At 47.2% G+C, this 20,664-nt stretch overlaps 1 protein-coding gene across 1 annotated transcript; it reads left to right on the forward strand.

Annotated features, from left to right (window-relative positions):
• The first annotated feature begins 198 nt into the window (after positions 1-198).
• Positions 199-18,348, forward strand: MCM3 (minichromosome maintenance complex component 3). Its single transcript, XM_057700214.1, has 17 exons — positions 199-383; positions 1,369-1,481; positions 1,903-2,111; positions 2,571-2,701; positions 4,634-4,872; positions 5,385-5,493; positions 6,199-6,352; positions 6,685-6,816; positions 7,422-7,630; positions 9,995-10,169; positions 10,509-10,635; positions 11,451-11,601; positions 14,581-14,721; positions 15,206-15,309; positions 15,825-15,910; positions 16,336-16,405; positions 17,603-18,348. The coding sequence occupies exons 1-17, from the start codon at positions 306-308 to the stop codon at positions 17,799-17,801; spliced, it is 2,427 nt and encodes an 808-aa protein (XP_057556197.1). The 5' UTR covers positions 199-305; the 3' UTR covers positions 17,802-18,348.
• Positions 18,349-20,664: the final 2,316 nt, after the last annotated feature.

The raw sequence follows: 20,664 nt of genomic DNA on the forward strand, positions 1-20,664 counted from the left end.
CTAGTTCCATTGGTCACCTTTCCCGTCAGTAAGGGCAGAGCTAGGAGGGCCCCGGATGGAACGTTTCCCGCCACGGCGAGGCGCCGCGCGGAAAACCCGGAAAAGAAGCAGCTCTCGATTGGATATTCACTGTTCTCGCGTAATAGGAGTCAGCCAATCAGAATGTACATTCCCTCCACGATACCCCGCCCCTTCCTTGGGGTCGCTTTGGTTGGCGGGAAAAGTTGGGAAGTTTTCGCGCCGGGTCCGGGGCAGCCAAGGGCTCTTCGTGCGGCTCCGGTGGCAGAAGTTCCCGGGCGGCAAGCATGGCGGGGACCGTGGTGCTGGACGACGTAGAGCTGCGAGAGGCGCAGAGAGACTACCTGGACTTCCTGGACGACGAGGTGAGACTCGGGCTCTCGGAGCCTAGGGAGGCCGCGGCGCTCCAGGCTGCGGCGGCGGCGACGGCGGGGAGACTCGTGGACCTTCCGCCCGGACCTTGTCGCTTTCCTGGCGGCAGAGTCAGTGGTTAAGAGCGATCCTGCGACTTTCTTTCGAGTACAGATGGTGGCCGGGTCTCGCGAAGGGCAACAGGTTTCGTCTAAGTGGACACCCAGTGCAAAGCCCACGTTGGCCTTTTAGAGATCACTCTTTGCTCTCTTAATTTGGGGAGAGGGTGGGGAAAGGACCGACGGAAGACGGGAGTGACTCGCCGCGTTAGAGGGTCCTCAGGTTTTAGGGACTGACTTCCTCCCCGGAGCAAAAGACAGTTTGGCCGCGTTCTTTCCCCTTACAATGTGGGTTGCGGAGAAAAGAGTGTTGGTTTGCAAATAAATGGGATTTTATATGCAATTTAAGATTGACAGCCGTAGAACGTTGGTAAAGCATTTTGAAGGACTGTGTTTATAAATGTAGCTAAGCCTCCCTACGCCTAGGTCCGGATATAGGAACTCTTTTTATATTTTACAGATGATAGGGAAATGAAAAATTTTAATTCCGTACAAAATTCTGCAACGAAAAGTCACTTTGATGTGCGTAATAAAAGTCTGTTTAATTTACGTCTTGACAAAGTTTTTACTTGTCATTTTAGAGTTCTTATGAGCTTGTTTTAATTCCCCAGTAAAAGGTTGAGAAATGACTGCACACAGAAGAGGTGTTTGTGATAATAGGAATAATAGCAAGGACCTTGAGGAAGTCATTATAATTCATACACTGGCCTCTTAGGGTGCATTTGGAATCCGAAGGCTAGTGAGTGAAAACGTGGGAGATATTGGGGTTCAGATCTGCCGCAGAGATGGAAGATTTATCTTGCTGTGAGAGCTGCCTCTGTTTAAAAACTTCTGATTTTTGAATTTGTGGCTGTTGTGGTATGTGGTGGTTATTTTGCAGGAAGACCAGGGAATTTATCAGAGCAAAGTTCGAGAGCTGATCAGTGACAACCAGTACCGGTTGATTGTCAACGTGAATGACCTGCGTAGGAAAAACGAGAAGAGGGCTAACCGGTGAGTGGCTGGGGTTTCCAAGGGCACATCCTGGCCCTGAGGGAGAATGGCTCCCCTCTCTTCCCTGACGTGGAGCAGGCTTCTCAGGAGACAGTCTGGATGAAATGTTTTTGACATAGAAGCCCTTAGTGCCTCACCTGCTCCTGTGTTTTTACTTCTTCCCAAAGTAGGTCGTGGGCATTTTCCTCTCAAGAGCTCCTCCTTCGATGTTTAACTGAGTATCATTTCTCCATCACTGAATTAAAGTTGGCCCTTTGTTCTGATATATTGTACTGGGCCTTGTAGGATGGCAGGAGAAAGTAGAAGCTAGATTTTCACTCCTAAACTTTGATCATCTGAGAATGTCCACTTCTGTTTTGTGGGTCAGTTTTTTGAGTTCTGCCCTCTCTGCCTAATGATTCTTTCTCTTGCCTGTCTGCAGCCTCTTGAGCAATGCCTTTGAGGAGCTGGTTGCCTTCCAGCGGGCCTTGAAGGATTTTGTGGCCTCCATTGATGCTACATATGCCAAGCAGTATGAGGAGTTCTACATAGGCTTGGAGGGCAGCTTTGGCTCCAAGCACGTTTCTCCCCGGACTCTTACCTCCTGCTTCCTTAGCTGTGTTGTCTGTGTGGAGGGCATCGTCACTAAATGTGAGTGGGCTAAAGTGGGGGACTAGTGGGATGGAGGTGGTGTAGACTTGGGGGGTCTGGGAGGCAGGAGAGGCGGAGTAGAGTTGGGGAGCTTATGGCTCAGAAAGGTGGAGCACTGAAATTACAGGATGAAACTTGGAGGAGCTCAAGTGTTGCACAGTAACTAGGGGGACTTTGAGTGACCACCTGTGCCAGAATGATGAAGTTTTGCTGAGAGTGGAGGAGTCTTGGCTCTTGGCAGTCTCCTCATTCTGACCCTGAACTCCTACAACTTGGTCAGGAACAGCTGTACTTAAAGTTTTACTAGGATATGGTGTTTTTCTAGGTATAAAAGTGAATTAATGACAAGTAGTATTGAAATAGCTCAACTAGTTGGAAGAACACAGTATTTGCAGTCATCATGGGTTTGCCTGGGTTAGATCCCTGTCACTGTCTAGTCGGGTGACTTTCCATTCCTAGGCTCTCTAGTTCGTCCCAAAGTCGTCCGCAGTGTCCACTACTGTCCTGCTACCAAGAAGACCATAGAGCGACGTTATTCTGACCTCACCACCCTGGTGGCCTTTCCGTCCAGCTCTGTCTATCCCACCAAGGTGAGGGGAATGAATTGGTTGGACCTCTTTAGAGGTTGGACTCCAAGATGTCTGTTTTAATGCAAGTAACTGGGTACTATCTGAAGTCTTTCTTCTGGATGTGATAGGGTGAAAAGCAAGGATTAACTTAAAGGAAAGATTGATTGCTAGCCAGAGTTTAATATGGAAAGTCCACAATCCTTTTTTTTTTTTTTAAGAAAAATATTCTTTTTAGAAAATTTGGAAAATTGTGGAAGAGTTGAAAGAAGGAAGTCATCTGATGTACGTTGATTTTTCAGCAAAGTTTTAATATGTGATATTATAATCTTAGAGTAATATATAACTTTATAATTTTAGATCAATATGGAAAAACACTTATGCAGTAATGTTACTCTGTAATCTTTGCAAATATTTTAGTGTGGGTTTGAGAGAAGGTCGGCATGACTTTAGGCTTGGTGTTCAGATTGATCTGACTTGAGGACAGTGCAAGGCCTTCTTACTTAATGAGACAAAAGAAGATGATTAATATTGATTACTTGATGTCTGAACCCATTCTATCCCTGCCTGTCCCTGCCATCAAATTTTAATTGAGAGCGACTATATCCAAAGGAGGACACAGATATAAAGAAGACTCAGTCCTTCTCTTCAGTTTTATCAACTGGTGGAATAACCTTAACATATAAACAAGACTGAATTTCTTAGAATTGTAACTGACTCATCATACTTGGGAACCAGGTGAAATGTGAGGCTTGGCGAGATTGAATGACTTACTTATGTTCCAGGTAGTGATGGCCACGAGAACTAGGACCCTGTCTTTTTACTCTCAGATCACTTGTATTTTCTAAGTCACCCATCTCTCTTCTTCATTAAGATCCCCACTTTCTAGAATTTATTCTCTAGGAATTATTCAGGGGGTACTTTGCTGATTGCTGTGGCCAAGCTTCTTTACTCAGGACCTGAAATACACAGACCAGGTCTGGAATTGGTCTAGTGTGGTTCTTAAGAGCATGGGCTTTGGTGTTTACTGTGTGGGCAACTTTTAACCTCTCCCAGCCTCAGTTTCCTTATTTGTAAAAGGTGAAAGATACCAGCTTTTTGGACTGAGCTGTGATGATTACATGAGATAATTTTGTGAAGTTACAGCACAGTGCCTTGCACGTAGTAGGCACTCCACAAGTGATAGCTGTTGTGTTTTTAGAAAATTCAAATGGCAAGGAAGTAAAATTTTAAAATGTTTTTATTGAAGTTTAGTATACAGAAAAGCTTACATAAGTGTGCAGCTCAGTGAAATTTCACAAGCTGAATATACTTATAAAATCGGCATCCAAACCAGGAAATAGCACCTTCCTGGCACTCAGAAGTCCCTCTTGAGGCCATACTGCTTTCAAGATCCTGACATCTAGCAGCTTCGAGTATTTTTCCATTTTTGTATTTAGCTTATCTGTGTCTGGCTTCTTTTGTTCAGCATATGTTTTTGAGATTCACCCATATGTTGAGGTGTACTCCATACACTTTCATTTCTGTGTGGTATTCACTTGTGTGGGTATACCTCACTTAACCATCCTGGTGATGGCATTTGGATATTTTCTAGTTTTTCGCTATTAGGAATAGTGCTGCTGCGAACATTGTAGTACGTGACTTTGGGTAAACGTTTGTGTTGGGTGTTACCCAGGAGTGGAAATACCAGGTCATAGAGTAGGGGAAGTGAGAATCTTAATGTAGATGTTGATATAGCTGTGGTCCCTTCCAGCTGTAGATCACTCCTTCCATTAGATGGTTTGTTACTAGAACAGACAGGAATGAGAGAACCTGGAGAAGATATTTGGGGTTTATTGTTCCTGGATGCTAATCTTGTGAGGTTTATCTCCAAATTATATTTGTTTCCTACAACACATGAGTGTGGCATTTCTAAGACAGGGCCGAGATGACTGCCTCTCTGTGTGCCTTTTCCAGGATGAGGAAAACAATCCCCTTGAGACAGAATATGGCCTTTCTGTCTACAAGGACCACCAGATCATCACCATCCAGGAGATGCCGGAGAAGGCCCCTGCTGGCCAGCTTCCCCGCTCCGTGGACGTCATCCTGGACGATGATTTGGTGGACAGAGTAAAGCCTGGTGACCGGGTCCAGGTGGTGGGGACCTACCGCTGCCTTCCTGGAAAGAAGGGAGGCTACACCTCAGGGACCTTCAGGTAGATAGTCTGTCGTGAGGTTTTTGGAATGCTGCTGGCGGGGTGCATTCTGGTAGCAATGTTCCTCCAGTTTGCCATCTTCCTGAGGGTTATATTAGACAGGTGGAACACTCTGCCTGCCCGGGAGATGAAACACAAAGATACCATCTTATGGTCACGTGGTTACAGCCTCCTGGCTTATGAGGGTGTCTCGCATATTCCCACCTCCCTCCCCTACACACTGTCCCAAACGCTGGGTCAGCAGGAGGCAAATTCCCGAGGTGAGGTGCCATCAGCATATTTGTATCATAGATGAAGAGAATCAGTGGTGGGATTCAGAACAGCTTTTTTCTCTTCTCTCCTCTTCTCTTCTCTTCTCTTCTCTTCTCTTCTCTTCTCTTCTCTTCTCTTCTCTTCTCTTCTCTTCTCTTCTTTTTTCTTTTTTTTCCTGATTTGCTGTTCTAGGTTAGGAGCCTAAGAAGGCTTTGGCGTTAGGAACTGAAAATAGCGTATTACTCTCCTCTCTGTCCCAGGACTGTCCTGATTGCCTGCAACGTGAAGCAGATGAGCAAGGACGTTCAGCCTTCCTTCTCTGCTGAGGACATAGCCAAGATCAAGAAGTTCAGTAAAACCCGTTCCAAGGTCTGGCGTCGTTTGGGGATTTGAGGGTGATGATGGATTTGTTAGGGATGCATTTGGGCATGGCCATCTTTGTACTGGATCAGGAGGAAGGTCAAGGCTTTTTCTCTGAAGTATTTGGTGCCAGCCTCTAGTTTTGAGTCAGTAAGCGAAAGGGTGTCTTTGCTATTTTTCTTTAATATTTCTGTTGTGCTACCTGCTAAGTGAACTTAATACAACGATTAGAATGGGAGTTAGAATATTAATGTACCAGTGAGTCTATATGGAATACATTAGGGATACGTTGTTACTTAAATTTAAGGTATTATGTTATTTCTGTTTTAGTACTCTAATTTACTCTTTTTCAAAAAAATTTCTCTCTTTAGAGATGGAATGTCCACATTTAGAATTGAACAAAATATATGCATGTGTGACAAAGGTTACTGCTGAAGCACAGTACACATTCTTATTAAAGCTAAAATGTTTTGAGCCTGGAAACACTTCTATTTTTTTAAAGATGAAAACTCCGAGCAGGTCTTGGAATCCAGGCTTCCTCTGCGTCTGTTCTGATAATGCTGTGATCAGTGTGAAAGTCTTAGAGAAGGAGCTTTTATAATTAAAAACAGTGTATTTCTTCAAGCATCTTCTGTGGGCTGAAGTATGAAGTGAGTTTATCCAACCCCATGGAGTCTCCTTCGGCTTTTCACTCCGCGGTTGTTCCTCCTCTAGGATATCTTTGACCAGCTCGCCAGGTCACTGGCCCCCAGCATCCACGGGCATGGCTATGTCAAGAAGGCAATCCTCTGCCTGCTCTTGGGAGGGGTGGAACGAGACCTAGAGAACGGCAGCCACATCCGTGGGGACATCAATATCCTTCTAATAGGTACAGTGTTGGGGATTCTAGTCTCCTGGTCTTCCCCTGTGGAGTGTGGTTGCAGGAGCCTATGATCTGACAAATTATGTGTCTGTATTTCAGTCCCATCAAAGGGCAAGTCTAAAATGAGTTTTTAAAATTATTTTTATTATTTCTGGGTTTCCTGATTTATAATGTCTAGAATATATTCTTCCATGAATGGTAAAGGGAAAGTGAAAGAAATCATATCAACAACCTGTTACTATATATTTCTCTTGCGTCAAGAGCTGCGCTAGAAAAGCAGCACTTGCTTGGGGGGTGGGGGAGCTTCCAGGCATCACCACTGCCCCCTCCCATTACAGGAGATCCATCAGTTGCCAAGTCCCAGCTTCTGCGGTATGTGCTGTGCACGGCACCTCGGGCCATCCCCACCACTGGCCGGGGCTCCTCTGGAGTGGGTCTCACGGCTGCTGTCACCACAGACCAGGAAACAGGTAAGGGAGGAACGGTCCTTGGCAAAGGTCCTGCAGCGAGATGAGCATAGATGCTCTGAGCTGGCTCCAGGCACTGGCTTGTGTTGGGAAGATACACGTGAGAGGTTAGTGTGGGCCCAATTGGAGAGTATCTGGCAACAGTGGGTGAGGGATTTAAATCTTTGGGTGGCCCTCTGGGTTGACAAAAATGTCTCCTGGAAGGCGACTGGAAAGAGTTTTGAAGGAGAAAGCTGCTCAAATTGGAAGGGAAATAAAAATGAATATTGTACTACTTTATAAATGAGAGGAAGGCATTTGAAGGCCAGTGAGCGAGAACAGAGATCTAGTTGGAAATGGCTTGAAGATGAGGATAAAGAGAGGAAATCTGTGAAGGAAGTTTGTTGGAGGCTAGCTGCTTAGGTATCAAAGTGGGACAAGGAGTACTGTTCAGCGTGGCGCTTGAAAAGGTGACCCCAGGATTTCCTCTGAGTCTAGAAGTTGACACCTCTTCACTGTATCCTCATTCTCGTGTGTGATGGTACGAGCTGCTTAAGAAGAGACTGAAATTTCTCCCCGTTCCCTACAACCTGGACAGTAGTGTGTGTTTTTCCTTGCCCACCCCCCAGGGGAGCGGCGTCTGGAGGCGGGTGCCATGGTTCTGGCTGACCGGGGCGTGGTTTGCATCGATGAGTTTGACAAGATGTCTGACATGGACCGCACGGCCATCCACGAGGTGATGGAGCAGGGCCGAGTCACCATCGCCAAGGCCGGCATCCACGCTCGGCTCAACGCGCGCTGCAGTGTCTTGGCAGCTGCCAACCCCGTCTACGGCAGGGTGAGTGGAATCAGGCGCTCAGCCGTTGTCCTCACCTTCATTTGGTTTTGCTGCGGGATTGGGTTGCGAAGTTTATTCCAAGGACCTGGGAGTAACAGGCCACAGACTAAAGTAAAGCTTTTTTTTTTTTTTAAGCTCTTTATTGGAATATAATTGCTTTACACTCTTGTGCCAGTTTTTGAGGTACACCAGAGTCAATCAGCTGTATTTATACACATATCCCCATATTCCCTCCCTCCAGTAATAAGCTTTTAAAACTACAAAGAAGAAAACAAAAGTGATCTACAGCGTAACAACCCAGGTGACCTACAATGACATTGAAATAAAAGGACTGCATGCAGGTGGTCAGAGGATTTATGAAGCAAACGGAGAGATAAAATAAGGAAATTAATAGCGTGCCTTCTCTCTCCTATTCCTTTCCCAAGAGATAACCACTAAGAGCTCTTAAGTGTCTTAAGTGTTTCAGGAAACAAAAGCTTAAGCATGTGCCAGTAAATACACTGTCTCCTTGTTAAGAGTTAGTCTGTTTATCTTTGTTTTTTAGTATGACTAAGATGTGCGTAAGTGTATTGTTTTATATTTATCCAGCTTGGGGTTTGCTGAGTTTGGGGGTTTTGTTTTTCTTTTTTGATTTTGTTTTTTTAAGCAGCTGTCTAGTATTCCATGGTATGGACTTTTAATAATTTGTTTAACCAGTCTCCGTTTGATGGGCATTTGGTGTTTTCCTTTTCCCCCCTACTATTATGAATGAAGCTGCAGTGAACATCCCTTTATATGTATTTTTTAAAATAATTTTTTAAAGATTTATTTTATTTTTGGCTGCATTGGGTCTTCAGTGCTGTGCGTGGGCTTTCTCTAGTTGTGGCGAGCAGGGGCTACTCTTTGTTCCGACGTGCGAGTTTCTCATTGTGGTGGCTTCTCTTGTTGTGGAGCACAGGCTATAGGCGTCCAGGCTTCAGTAGTTGCAACACATGGGCTCAGCAGTTGTGGCTTGCAGGCTCTAGAGCAAAGGCTCAGGAGTTGTGGCACACAGACTTAGTTATTCCACAGCATGTGGGATCTTCCTGGCCCAGGGATCAAACCCGTCCCCTGCATTGGCAAGTGGATTCTTAACCACTGTGCCACCAGGGAAGCCCCTTTATATGCATTTTATTAAACATTTGGGAATGAATACTTAGCAATGGGATTACTGGATTAAAAGTTACATGCATTTTCGTGATAGAGATTGCCAAATTGCCCCTTTTAAAGATTGTACCATTATATACTATTAACTGATACTTACGGGATGCTTTATATTTATTAACTCCTTTCACTCTCACAGTAACCTGGTGAGGTAGGTATTATCCTCATTTTACAGATGAGAAAATGAAGGCATAAAGGTTAAGTAACTTGCTCAAGAGTCATAAGCTAGAAAATGGCAGAGAGGATTGGAACCCAGAGCCCATGCCGTGCTCTGACAATTTATAACCCCACAGTGAATGAGAATACCTGTTTTGGTGGCATTTTTTAAACATACAGGTGCCTAGTCCCCAGCCCAGAGTTACTGAATCCACGTCTCCGGGTTGGGGCTCTTGGTAGCTGTGGTTTAGGAAGTCTCTGTAGGTTGGTTCTAATGCAGTGTGGGTTGAGAACCATACGGTTTGAGATTAATGGTAAAGGTGTTGTGTCATTCTAAAGAATTTCATTGGGAAATGTAGGGAGAAAATGCCAGGTCCTGAAACGTGAACATGGTCAGGTTCGTTAATGTTACCTACGAGGCTGTCAGGCCTCTGACTTCCGGGAGGCATCAGCTCGTAGGCCTGGAGTTGAAAGACAGAGTATAGGCATTCTTGAGTCCCAGGGAAACGTCCCTTGATCCTTAAGACATTATGGTTTATAGATTATTACCCATTTTTGTTGAGACTTTACCCAGTACCTTCTGATGCCAAAGGTTCCAGGCATTTCTGGCTTTGCCAGCTTGTTATGTCTTCAGAACAGGTAGGGAAGAGGGACTCATCTTCCAGAGCTGGTCCTGCCTGGGAGTGAGAAGCAGAGTAAAACTTGGGAGGGAGGAGGCTGGTTTTGAGACTCACACTCAGCCTGCTAGAGGCACCAAAGCTAGGAGGTGGGGCTTTGCTGGCTCGGAAGGAAGGACTCGGGGTTCTGAGTTTGCTCAGGTCACCTGACCATAGGTTAGAGAAGGGCTGAACGTAAAGGAAATGAATTCAGTTTCTTAGTAGCTTTGAAATGCTTTACTTCTTCACTGTTTGTTTGCTTTGAAGGTCAGGTCTTCCATTCTCACTCGCATAACTGATCTGGCCTCCTTGTCCTCTCCTCCCATTGATGTCGCCTCCACGCTCCTTTTGTCTCGTGTTCCCCACCCAGTACGATCAGTACAAGACCCCCATGGAGAACATCGGGCTGCAGGACTCGCTGCTGTCCCGGTTCGACCTCCTCTTCATCATGCTGGATCAGATGGATCCCGAGCAGGACCGGGAGATCTCAGACCACGTCCTCAGGATGCACCGCTACCGGGCACCCGGGGAGCAGGACGGTGACGGTGAGGCCTGGGGAAGAGAGGGAGTGACTGGGGGGGAGGGGGGCACCTGGACACAGGCCCAGTCCAGGGCTGGTGGGCGAGGGATCGTCTGGGGTGATGTGGAAGGTGCCCTTGCTTGCCTCCCTGGTTCGTAAGGTGTGTCTCATCCATTTCGGGGTCTGGGAACACCTTCGAGCCATCCTCTGTGGGCCAGGTGGTTCCGCCTCCTTATTTGTGGGCCCCATGTGTCTGCTTCCTTCTGCATCCTCACTTTGTGAGCCTCTTCTCTCTTCAGAAGAAGCGATTTCCCCAGGGTTCAGCTCTTTCTTATTCTCCTTCCTCCTGACGTGGGTGTTCCAGCTATGCCTCTAGGGAGTGCCGTGGACATCCTGGCCACAGAGGATCCCAACTTCAGCCAGGAAGACCAGCAGGACACCCAGATCTATGAGAAGCACGACAACCTTCTGCATGGGGCCAAGAAGAAAAAGTGAGCGTTCTTTATACCTCCTCCTGGGGGGAGCCTGAGATTCGAGTCATATTAGAGCATGTTTAACAGTGCTGCCCAGGCCAAGATCATGCTTGGAGTCATGATCCTGGGGGCCTGTTTTCTCCTCTGGGTCCACAGATGCACCCCTTTTCCTGGCCACTTGCCTTGTGCGTGTTTATGAGTAATCAAGCTTAGGTTCTGTCTTTTCCTAAAATGGAAGGCTTTGACCACCCACCTAACTGATGGTGGGTGTGTCACGTTACCTGCATACGTGAGGTGTTGCACAAGGCACGTGGCCATTTGTGGTGAGCTTATGCAGAAGGGGCAGTAGATCGCAAGCACTGGAAAGTTTGCAGGTGGGTATGGACAAAGGAGACGTGCTCAGGTGCTCAGAGCCTGACATGTGAGATCCCATTCCTCTATTTTTGGCTGTGGTGCAGTAGGAAGGATAGCATAAAATTCAAACCTATTGGTTTAGGAATGTAGAATTTGGAGTCAGAAAATGAAATTTGAGTCCATTTAAAATTCTCTGAGCCATAGTTTTCACACTGATAAAATAGGACAGGTGTCACTTAAACTTCCTACCTAAACTACCTACTTCACAGGTAATACCTAAGTAATATTGTGGAATTAAATAAAAATACATGAGAGGGTCTTGTACATGTTCTGTGTAAATGGGGTTTGTGACAGGGGGTTCCAGGCCATGTCTCTGCTCTGTCACATGACCTTGACTTCCCTGAGGAGAGACAAAGCCATGACCCCAAGCAGGTGCTGGGCTGTGGCAGGGGAGTGAAATTCTCTTTGTGTGGGTCCAGGGAGAAGATGGTGAGTGCAGCTTTCATGAGGAAGTACATCCATGTGGCCAAAATCATCAAGCCCGTCCTGACGCAGGAGTCGGCCGCCTACATTGCAGAGGAGTACTCACGCCTGCGCAGCCAGGACAGCATGAGCTCGGACACTGCCAGGGTGAGCCCACCTGCCCGACGGTGACTGGAGGAGTACCGGGGAGGGAGGCTGGAAGCACTTTAACTTAGTGATTCCTGGTGCGCTGGAAGCACTTTAACTTAGTGATTCCTTACCTTTTTCTTTCTGGCCTGAAGGGCCTCCTGTTAAACTATTGTAATTATTTCCTTTTACAAGGGAAAAGGTAATGGGAACCCCAGAGATAACATGTTTCTCATTAGTTGAGATGACATTGGCCTCCAGAAGCTGTGATTCATTCAGCAAACGTGGGAGTTCCCTGGCGGTCCAGTGGTTAGGACCACGAGCTTCCACTGCAGGGGGCATGGGTTTGATCCCTGGCAGGGGAACTAAGATCCTGCAAGCCATGAGGCTTGGCCAAAACAAACAAAATCCAGCAAACATGTGAGCAACTTCTGGGAACTGAATGAGTCTCTGTTCTTACATGCAGTCCTTTAAGAGCTCAGTCCTGGGCCAGGGAGGCAGAAAGGTAGACGAAAAGGTCGTGTATGTGTGTGTGTGTGTGTGTGTGTGTGTGTGTGTGTGTGTGTGTGTGTGTGTATATTTGTAAATATATACCACAGCGTGGTACCCAAAGGGGAATGAATGTGAAAGACAGTTGGAGTGTAGATGAAGAAGCTATTAATCTTTCCTTTAGACTTTACTATGAATGTCGGGGAAGGATTCCCAAAGGGTGTGATATTTGGGCTGGATTTTGACAAACAATTAGGAGTTGGGCAGCCATGATGGTCATCCAGGGCTATTTCTAGAAACCTAATCTACCTGCCTGTGAATTTATCTAAATCTTTTGGGGCAATGTAGTTTACGTAAGGTAGGATTTCACAGCAGAAAGACCCAGGTCCCAAACCATCATGATGTGATAGAGACATAGACTCTTGGATTCAGAGGTGACCCCAGATCATCTATTCAGACTCACACCCAGACAGGAGTCCTGTCTTCTGGAATTCCTGCTGGGACTTCCTCGACACCTCTAGTGACAGCATGCATAGTACATCACTGCATGGAAGTGTTAGAATATTCTTCCATTTATTGAGCTTAAACCTGCTTCTCCATGATTTCTACCCATGGGCCTTAATTTTGTTTTCTGGAGATTGTGTGGGACTTGTCTTTTTCAGATTAAACAGCCCCTTGTCTTTTTAATTGTTTTTCGTCACATGAACATGTTCCAGTGTGTCAAAAGGCCCTCTTGCTGAACATGATACATTTTAGTTGTGGTCTTAGTGGGATTGGTAAATCTCTCAGTTTGGGTTCTGTAGTTCTCGTGTAGGTTAGGATTTCCACCAGTTTTAGGTTATTGAAGAATTCAAATTTATGATGGAATGTATAACCTACATACTCTGGTAGCTTTCTTTTCTTTATTTAAAAAAAATTTTTTTTTTTTTGATGGGGACCATTTTTAAAGTCTTCATTGAATTTGTTACAGTGTTGCTTTTGTTTTATGTCTTCGTTTTTTGCCCACAAGGCATTTGGGATCTTAGCTCCTGAACCTGTACCCCTTGCGTTGGAAGGTGAAGTCTTAACCACTGGACCGCCAGGGAAGTACCTCTGGTAGCTTTCTAAATCATTAAAAAAATTGGTGAATTTATTTAAATATGAATATATTTGTTTTTGAATGTCCGATTGGGTATAAGTGATAATTTGGAAAACTTGAAAGCAGAAGTGGCCAGATACATCCCTGAAGCATCATACGATGGTGGACGGGAGGTGTGGAAAGGACCAGTCCTGGACTCTGAGCCCAGGGCTTCAGTAGTGTTTGGACGTTGTACACATCCTTTCACCTCCCAGGTCACAGTTTTTTAATCCATAAAATGAGAAGGTTGGATAATGTTAGGGATGCTTACCTAGGAGGGCACGTCAGAATCACCTGAAACTTTGTTTTGGCTACACAGCTTGTGGGATCTTAGTTCCCCCACCAGGGATTGAACCTGCGCCCTCAGCAGTGAAAGTGGAATCCTAAAGTGAAAGTGGATTCCCTTTTTTTTTAACCTGAAACTTTACAGGTACACATGTCCAGTCTTAAACCAGACATTCTGCTCCATTAGACCAGGGATGCCATTCAGACAATATCATTTTAAAAAGGCGAACCCTCCTCACCCCCCCAGTGTGGGATACACCTACCCCTTTGGGAACCACTTAATAGGAACGAGTCAGAATTCCGCTTCTCCTGTGGACCTAAGTGGGTTTATCTAACTTTAGATAGTTTGTCCTCAGATAATCTCTCACACCCCTATGTAGTGTGACCTTGGACAAATTACTGGAAGCTCTTAGAGTCCCATTTTCCTCACCTCTAAAGCTGTTCCAGGTTATTAAGAGCATTGACTGGCACAGTGAACATAAGAGCAGGGTCCTGGCGTGTTGCAGGCCTGCAGCAAAGATTCTTCCTCGCTGTCCTCTCCAGCTGTAGCATCCCAGGTTGTCTTCTTCCCTGTTCACCTCATCCTCCCTCCCTCAACCCTCTCAGTCATGTTTCCTTGGTTGCTTTTTGTTGTTGTTTTTTTAAATTTATTTATTGGCTGTGTTGGATCTTCGTTGCTGCACATGGGCTTTCGCTAGTTGTGGCGAGCAAGGGCTACTCTTCGTTGTGGTGTGTGGGCTTCTTGTTGCAGAGCGCAGGCTGTAGGCTCACAGGCTTCAGTAGTTGCAGCATGTGGGCTCAGTAGTTGTGGCTCACAGGCTCAGTAGTTGTGCACGGGCTTAGTTGCTCTGTGGCACATGGGATCTTCCTGGAACAGGGGTTGAACCCATGTCCCCTGCATTGGCAGGAGGATTCTTAACCACTGTACCACCAGGGGAGTCCCTCCTTGGTTGTTTTTATTTTTGTGAATTTTCTGTAGCTTTTCTGTCTCCATGGCTTGGACTTCCCAGAGCTTTTCTGCTAGAGTCTTTCCCTCTCTGTGCGGTGGGGGTGACCAGGCATGCCGCAGGGATTCTGGATGAGGGGTCCCCGCTTGTCTTCTCCCCCAGACGTCTCCAGTGACAGCCCGGACGCTGGAAACTCTGATTCGATTGGCCACAGCCCATGCCAAGGCCCGCATGAGCAAGACCGTGGACCTGCAGGACGCAGAGGAGGCTGTGGAGCTGGTCCAGTACGCTTACTTCAAGAAGGTGAGCATCCAGGTGCTGGGCCTGAGGTGCCTCTGAACGAGTTGTCGGTGCTCGGGCCTCACAGTTGCGCATGGCTGACACCGGTATCTGGGTCGTCAGTGGAAAGCAGTGTCTTTCCACCAGCCTCCCCCTGACTTAATCTCTTTGCTAGTGTGGGGGTTATCTTATATTTAAATTGAACACTGTAAAGAAATGAATTGTTTTGCACTTAGCCATTATGGGTTAGACTTTTCCCCATTCATTTCTGTATTCAGTGAATGGTCCTCGAGTACATACTGTGAGGAGGGTGTGGCACCCAGCTCCCAGCAGCTTGAAGGGTGGGTTGCACCCGACCCCTGGCCCCTGGTCCTGGACTCGGGGATGAGCGAGGCCAGGTCATCAGACTCAGGGAGTCACTGCTGTTGATGGTGCAGGAGGGACTGTTCTGTATTTAGTCCCCAGCATCTGTGACCCTCCTGCCCACCCACACATGGCTTGGTCCTAGGTTCTTGAGAAGGAGAAAAAACGTAAGAAGCGAAGTGAGGATGGATCGGAGACAGAAGATGAAGAGGAGAAAAGCCAGGAGGACCAAGAGCAGAAGAGAAAGAGGTTGGAGGGCGCACAGAGGAAGGGGATGAAAGACTCCGATCAGGGCTGGGGAGGGACAGAGTGGGGCAAGGCTGCGGGAAAGGGTGCCCAGACCAACAGTGCAGCGGGTCAGAGGGTGAAGGTGACTCGAGCAGAGAGGGTGACAGCCCCCTTTGTCCTCGGTGTGAGGCTCTTGGCCTCTTTGCTGCTAGGGAAGTGCTAAGTAGAGGGGCAGTTACCCACTTGCAGGCTGTTGAGTCCACATTTCAGAAGTCTTTCCTCCAGGTTATTTTCTCCTCTCATGTCTGTGGTTGAATTTACGAGGGTGGGTGACAGGGAAAGAGCATTGGGAAGCAGGGCCTGCTTGTGCTGTAGTCCAGAGACTTTTGGCCTCTTTCAGAAAAGGCAGCAATTTGCACACGCCAGGCCTAGCATTCCATTTGGGTTGTAGGTGGTTCTCGTTCTTTATTCCTGTGGTCAGAGGTACAGAATGGGGCTCACCAAAGCCCGTCTCTTAACCGCTGTGGGTATTTTAGGAGGAAGACGCGTCGCTCGGATGCCAAGGACGGGGACTCCTACGACCCCTACGACTTCAGCGACACGGAGGAGGAAATGCCTCAGGGTGAGCGAGCGGCCCCTAGTGGTAAAGAGGTGGTGCCCGACTCCGGACTCCAGTGCTCTGCCTACTGCCTTTGCTGGTGGGCTCCCGCTTGGCTCCCTGCTTGGGACCCTGTGTCTGAAAAGTTTGTCCAGAAGAATCCCAGGAAACTCAGGCAGAACTTTGGAAATAAGCTTTGCCCCCTTGTCTGCTTCCTCCTCGGGGAACTGTGCTCTTTGCCAAGCCTGGTGTGAGCATCCCAGATCCCATGTGCTGAGGGTCCCCTGCCTGACTCGAGACCTTTCCCCCCCCGCCCTGGCCGGCCCCACGAGGGCCCCAGGAATGAGTGTTGCAGGCTCATGAGGGTGGGGGGTGGAGAGGAGCCTCTGGGGTCTGTGGACATGGCTTCACCTTGTCCTCCTGCTCTCTGCAACCCTTCCCCCCTATAGTGCACACTCCGAAGGCCACGGACTCACAGGAGACCAAGGAGTCCCAGAAGGTGGAGCTGAGTGAATCCAGGTGAGTAGGGAAGGACTGCTCCCCAGGAGGGCAGGGAACAAGCTGTTATCAACAGAGCTCAGAACTAGAGGCCCAAGTGTTTTTAGAACGTTTTCTGTTCTGATGGTAATTTCACACTTGAAAAAAGTTGTGAAAATAGTGTAAAGAACTCTTATACACTCTTTATTCAGAATCCCCAGTTGTTAATTTTTTACCATTTGCTTTATAAATAATTCTCTCTGTGGGAACTTTAAATCTGATATCCTTGTGAGATCAGGAAGAAGAGTCTTAGAGCAAGGAAAGAATTTGTGTCTTACTTTAACCTTGGGTTCCTCTCAGTAGGAGACATATATATATATATATATATATATATATATATATATATATATATATATACACACACACACACACACTTTTTTTTTTTCCTTCTCACTGAATTGTTGTCATTTGTTTTGAGGTAAAGAATTTTTACCACTAGAGGTTCAGAAACAGTTGCATTTGTAAATTTTATGTTTACTGGGTAACAAAGGAACTCCATGGCTAAGGTTTGCTTTTTCCTTTTAATATCTTAACACATACAACACAATGTCTTCACTGAAAAAAGTTTTAACACATTGAAAACAATTTAGGAAAAAACATTAAGACTAAATATAATTTTACTCCCCAGGATAACCATTGAACTAAAGCTTAAAGCACTTTCCAAATCAGCTCATAGAGATTTCTTTTCAATGACTACAGGGTTTCCATAATATGGATGTGTAAATTTTTTGTGTGTTTTCTGATGGTGGACATTTAGCTTTCATAAGACTGCTCCTTATAGCAAAACTTTCTTAAATGTATCACTGTGCAGTGGTGGGGGCAGAGTGGTGGGGTTAGTTTCTAGGATTGGATTCCTGGGGTCAAAGGAGATGCACTTTAAAATTGTAGTACATGTGGCTAACTTGTCTCCTGAAGACGCCATCCCCGTTTGCATTTCTGCCAACGGTGCATGGATGCCAGTTTCCCACATCCTCAGAGGCCTCTGATTTTTAAAATGCTGTCGTTTCTCAGTGTGCGGGAAGCTCTGTAATACAACAGCTTAGCTTTAAGGGGGAAGCTCAGGCGTGGAGCGGCCATCGGGGTGGGCTGCATGTGACAACTTGCGGGACGCCTGTACCAGTGGACTCGAGCGTGTGGGCCGTTCCCTCCTCCGTCACCCTTTCTCTCCTGTCCTGGCAGGTTGAAGGCCTTCAAGGTGGCCCTCCTGGAGGTGTTCCAGGAAGCTCACGCGCAGTCGGTGGGCATGAATCGCCTCACAGAATCCATCAACGGGGACAGGGAAGAGCCCTTCTCCCCTGAGGAGATCCAGGCCGCGCTGAGCACGATGCAGGATGACAACCAGGTCATGGTCTCCGAGGGCATCGTCTTCCTCATCTGAGGGCCTGCGTCGCTAGGCTGGGGGCTTCGGACAAGAAAAGGTCTTCAGTGTCCTCCTCCCCCTCCCCCAGCCTTTGCCTTCGTTCCCTGAATGTCAGTGTTGAACTGAACTGGAGGATGGGTGCCCAGGCAGAGTCAGGACCAGGTGGACGCCTGGGGAGGGGTCATGAAGCTGCCACGGGGTAGAGAGAAGGTGGGCGGGGCAAAGACGATGCATCTTCACTGCAAAAGCCTGGACCGCAGGCCCCTCCCCAGACAAGCCACACCATTGTTCGCTGTAAATAACGTGACTTCTGAGTATTTTGTGGGGGCACAGCTGGTTTCTGTTCATCCTTTCTGTGTTGGCTTCCCCCACCCCCAGCACTTTGGTTTAGAACAGGCTTTGGGTGGTTCTGCTGGTGGAGAGAAGCTCTGAGGCAAGACCTAAGGCTAAGAAAGCTTGCTTTGCATTAGCACCAGTTAAGACTCATACGTACTTTGACCCCAATATCCAAGACGTTGAATAAACTTCCTATACATGTGGCCCTAATACCGTGTGATTTAATGGACACATTTATTTATGTTTTCCTTGAAAGCTCTGCCCCACAGGATGGGCTGCTTGCATTTCCACAGAGTCACCACAAGGCGGCAGCAGGCCACCGCGCTCTCGGTGGGTTAGGCCCTCTCCGGGCAGATTTCCTCAGGGACACCAGCATTTAACCCTTAAAACTGCAAACCAAACCTTGCCCATTCGAAATAGCTCAAAGGCCACAGGAGGCCAGGGAGTGAAAATCCAGGAGAGGTGACCCTTTGCCTGGCTTTTCTGAGCAGGTGGAATAACACCTCAAAATCATGTGAATTCTTCCTCAGTAAGAGATCCCCTTACAGGATCCTTATGAAACCTGTTTTTTTTACTTTAAGAGTTTTTTTGTTGTGGACCATTTTTAAAGTGTTTATTGAATTTGTTACCATACTGCTTCTGTTTTATGTTTTGGTTTTTTAGCGGAGATACATGTGGGATAGCTCCCCAACCAGGGATCGAACCAACACCCCCTGCATTGGAAGGTGAGGTCTTAACCACGGGACTGCCAGGGAAGTCCCCTTATGAAACCTCTTAACACCTGTTGTCCAGCTCTTAGGGTTGTTAGTTTGTTTGCACAAAAGTTTGTGGAGGGGCCAGGGCAGGACTTCTGTCCTCTGTATGGTTTAGGTAGCTGCTGAAGGATTTTTGAGGTTACCTGAATAAAAAAAAAAAAAAAGTGTGTGCTTCAATGAGGAGCCTGGGTCACATGGATCAGAGGTTGCTCTGAGAAGAGGTTGTGCGGGTTCCCAGCTGTACGATTCATGAGCTGCGTCCTTCCTCTTGTTGCTGAGGGCAGCCCGTTACCCTGAGGCTGAGGCAGTAGGCGGGGAGTCCAGTTTCCTCTTCGAGTGTTTTCCACAGACGTGAAATCCAAGTCTTGTTGGGAGAGCTCTAGAGAGTACAGTCCAAGGAATAGGCATTGGTGCCAGAGGAGGAATTGGCTGCAGAGATCACAGTGGTGGCCCAGATTCACCAGGAAAAAAAAAAAATAACACGCTTCCTTATCCACATGCTTCCTTCCAAAAGAGAAGTCTGTTTCTATTTAGGTTTGCCACGTGAAAGAGTTCAAACAATTTGTGGGGCTTTGAGAAATCAGTTGTATCTTGAAAAATTTTATGCTGCCTTATTCTTTAACCTTCCTGGATAAATGAAGTGTCAGTATGAGAGGAGAGCTGTGAAAACAGACAATTGGTAAGTGTGGCTGGAATCCAGTCGTCTGCCACTTACCGAATAACTTCAAGTGTTGAGCTGTTTGTTAATTCATCTGTAAAATGGGGACAGTTGCTGCCTTTGCCGGGTCCTTGTGAGGTGAGTGAGGGCAGCTGGTATGTGCCAGCTGGTGGGGAAATACTCCATGGTACTGCTATTATCACTGCAAATTCCTGGTTTCACGAAAACAAAATGACTCATTTTGATGTGTTAAAACCCACGATCTTTTGATCAAAACAGTTTAAAATGATTTCCCCTTGTTGAATCCCTCAGCTCTGTGCCTTCCCTCTCTTCCCACACTTTCCTCAATGGTTCCTGTCCTTGGGTCCATGTGACTCTGACTCGGGCCCATCTCACAAGGGAGGACCCCTGCCTCGGATGTGACAACGGGCCCTTGAGCTGTCTCCCAGAGACGGAAACCTGCTCAGGGTGGGCATTGTCACCTCAGGCCTCACAAGAGCCCTGCGAGGTGGTGTCATCAGGACAACACGGAGAAGGAAGAAAAAGAGGAGAAAGGTTCCCCCAAACCAAAGAATCAATAGGTTGTCCCCTTCTCATTTTCCCTGAGTTTTCAAATTACACCAGTTGTCCTACTGACTTCAGACTTTTTCTGTGGTGAGGTTTCCCCAAAGGGTGTGGTTGGTGGAATCAGGTAGGTGCCAGGGTCACCTGTGTGCTGGTTGCCCCGCTGCTCTGTCCTCGCAGCAGCTCTGAGTCCTCCCCTCCTGCAGCTTCTCCCCGCCCTCCCCAGGAGCCCGGTGCCACCACTTCTGCTCCACAGGAGGGGAGTCGGGAGGTGGGTAATTTTGCCCTGTTTCTGGGTGACAAGAAATCCTGGAGAGCCTAACACTGGCAGAGGAAGTGAGCCCCTCACTGAGCTGCAGGGGCCCTGTGTTAGATACCTTTCTGGCAGTAAGTGGCTGAGTTAACGTGCCAGCCTGGCCGAGCCACTTCCTTATTGGTTTCTTTATGTGAAAAAGGAGGTGGTTGAACTAGATGATTTCTGGAGTCCCTTCTGGTAATGCATGAGACACCCAGTGTCAGTTCTGCCCAGAAGACACGTGAGCCCTGGCACCACTTGGGGACAGGTCAG

Source organism: Hippopotamus amphibius, chromosome 11 (assembly GCF_030028045.1).
Source record: "Hippopotamus amphibius kiboko isolate mHipAmp2 chromosome 11, mHipAmp2.hap2, whole genome shotgun sequence".
Taxonomy (NCBI): domain Eukaryota; kingdom Metazoa; phylum Chordata; class Mammalia; order Artiodactyla; family Hippopotamidae; genus Hippopotamus; species Hippopotamus amphibius.

Bases quoted from the DNA above. Each gene is read 5' to 3' on its own strand.
- MCM3 (XM_057700214.1), top strand. From the start codon at position 306: ATGGCGGGGACCGTGGTGCTGGACGACGTAGAGCTGCGAGAGGCGCAG. The intron at 2,702-4,633 runs GTGAGGGGAATG...TGCCTTTTCCAG, and splicing joins GCTCTGTCTATCCCACCAAG to GATGAGGAAAACAATCCCCT. The intron at 10,170-10,508 runs GTGAGGCCTGGG...TGGGTGTTCCAG, and splicing joins CGGGGAGCAGGACGGTGACG to CTATGCCTCTAGGGAGTGCC.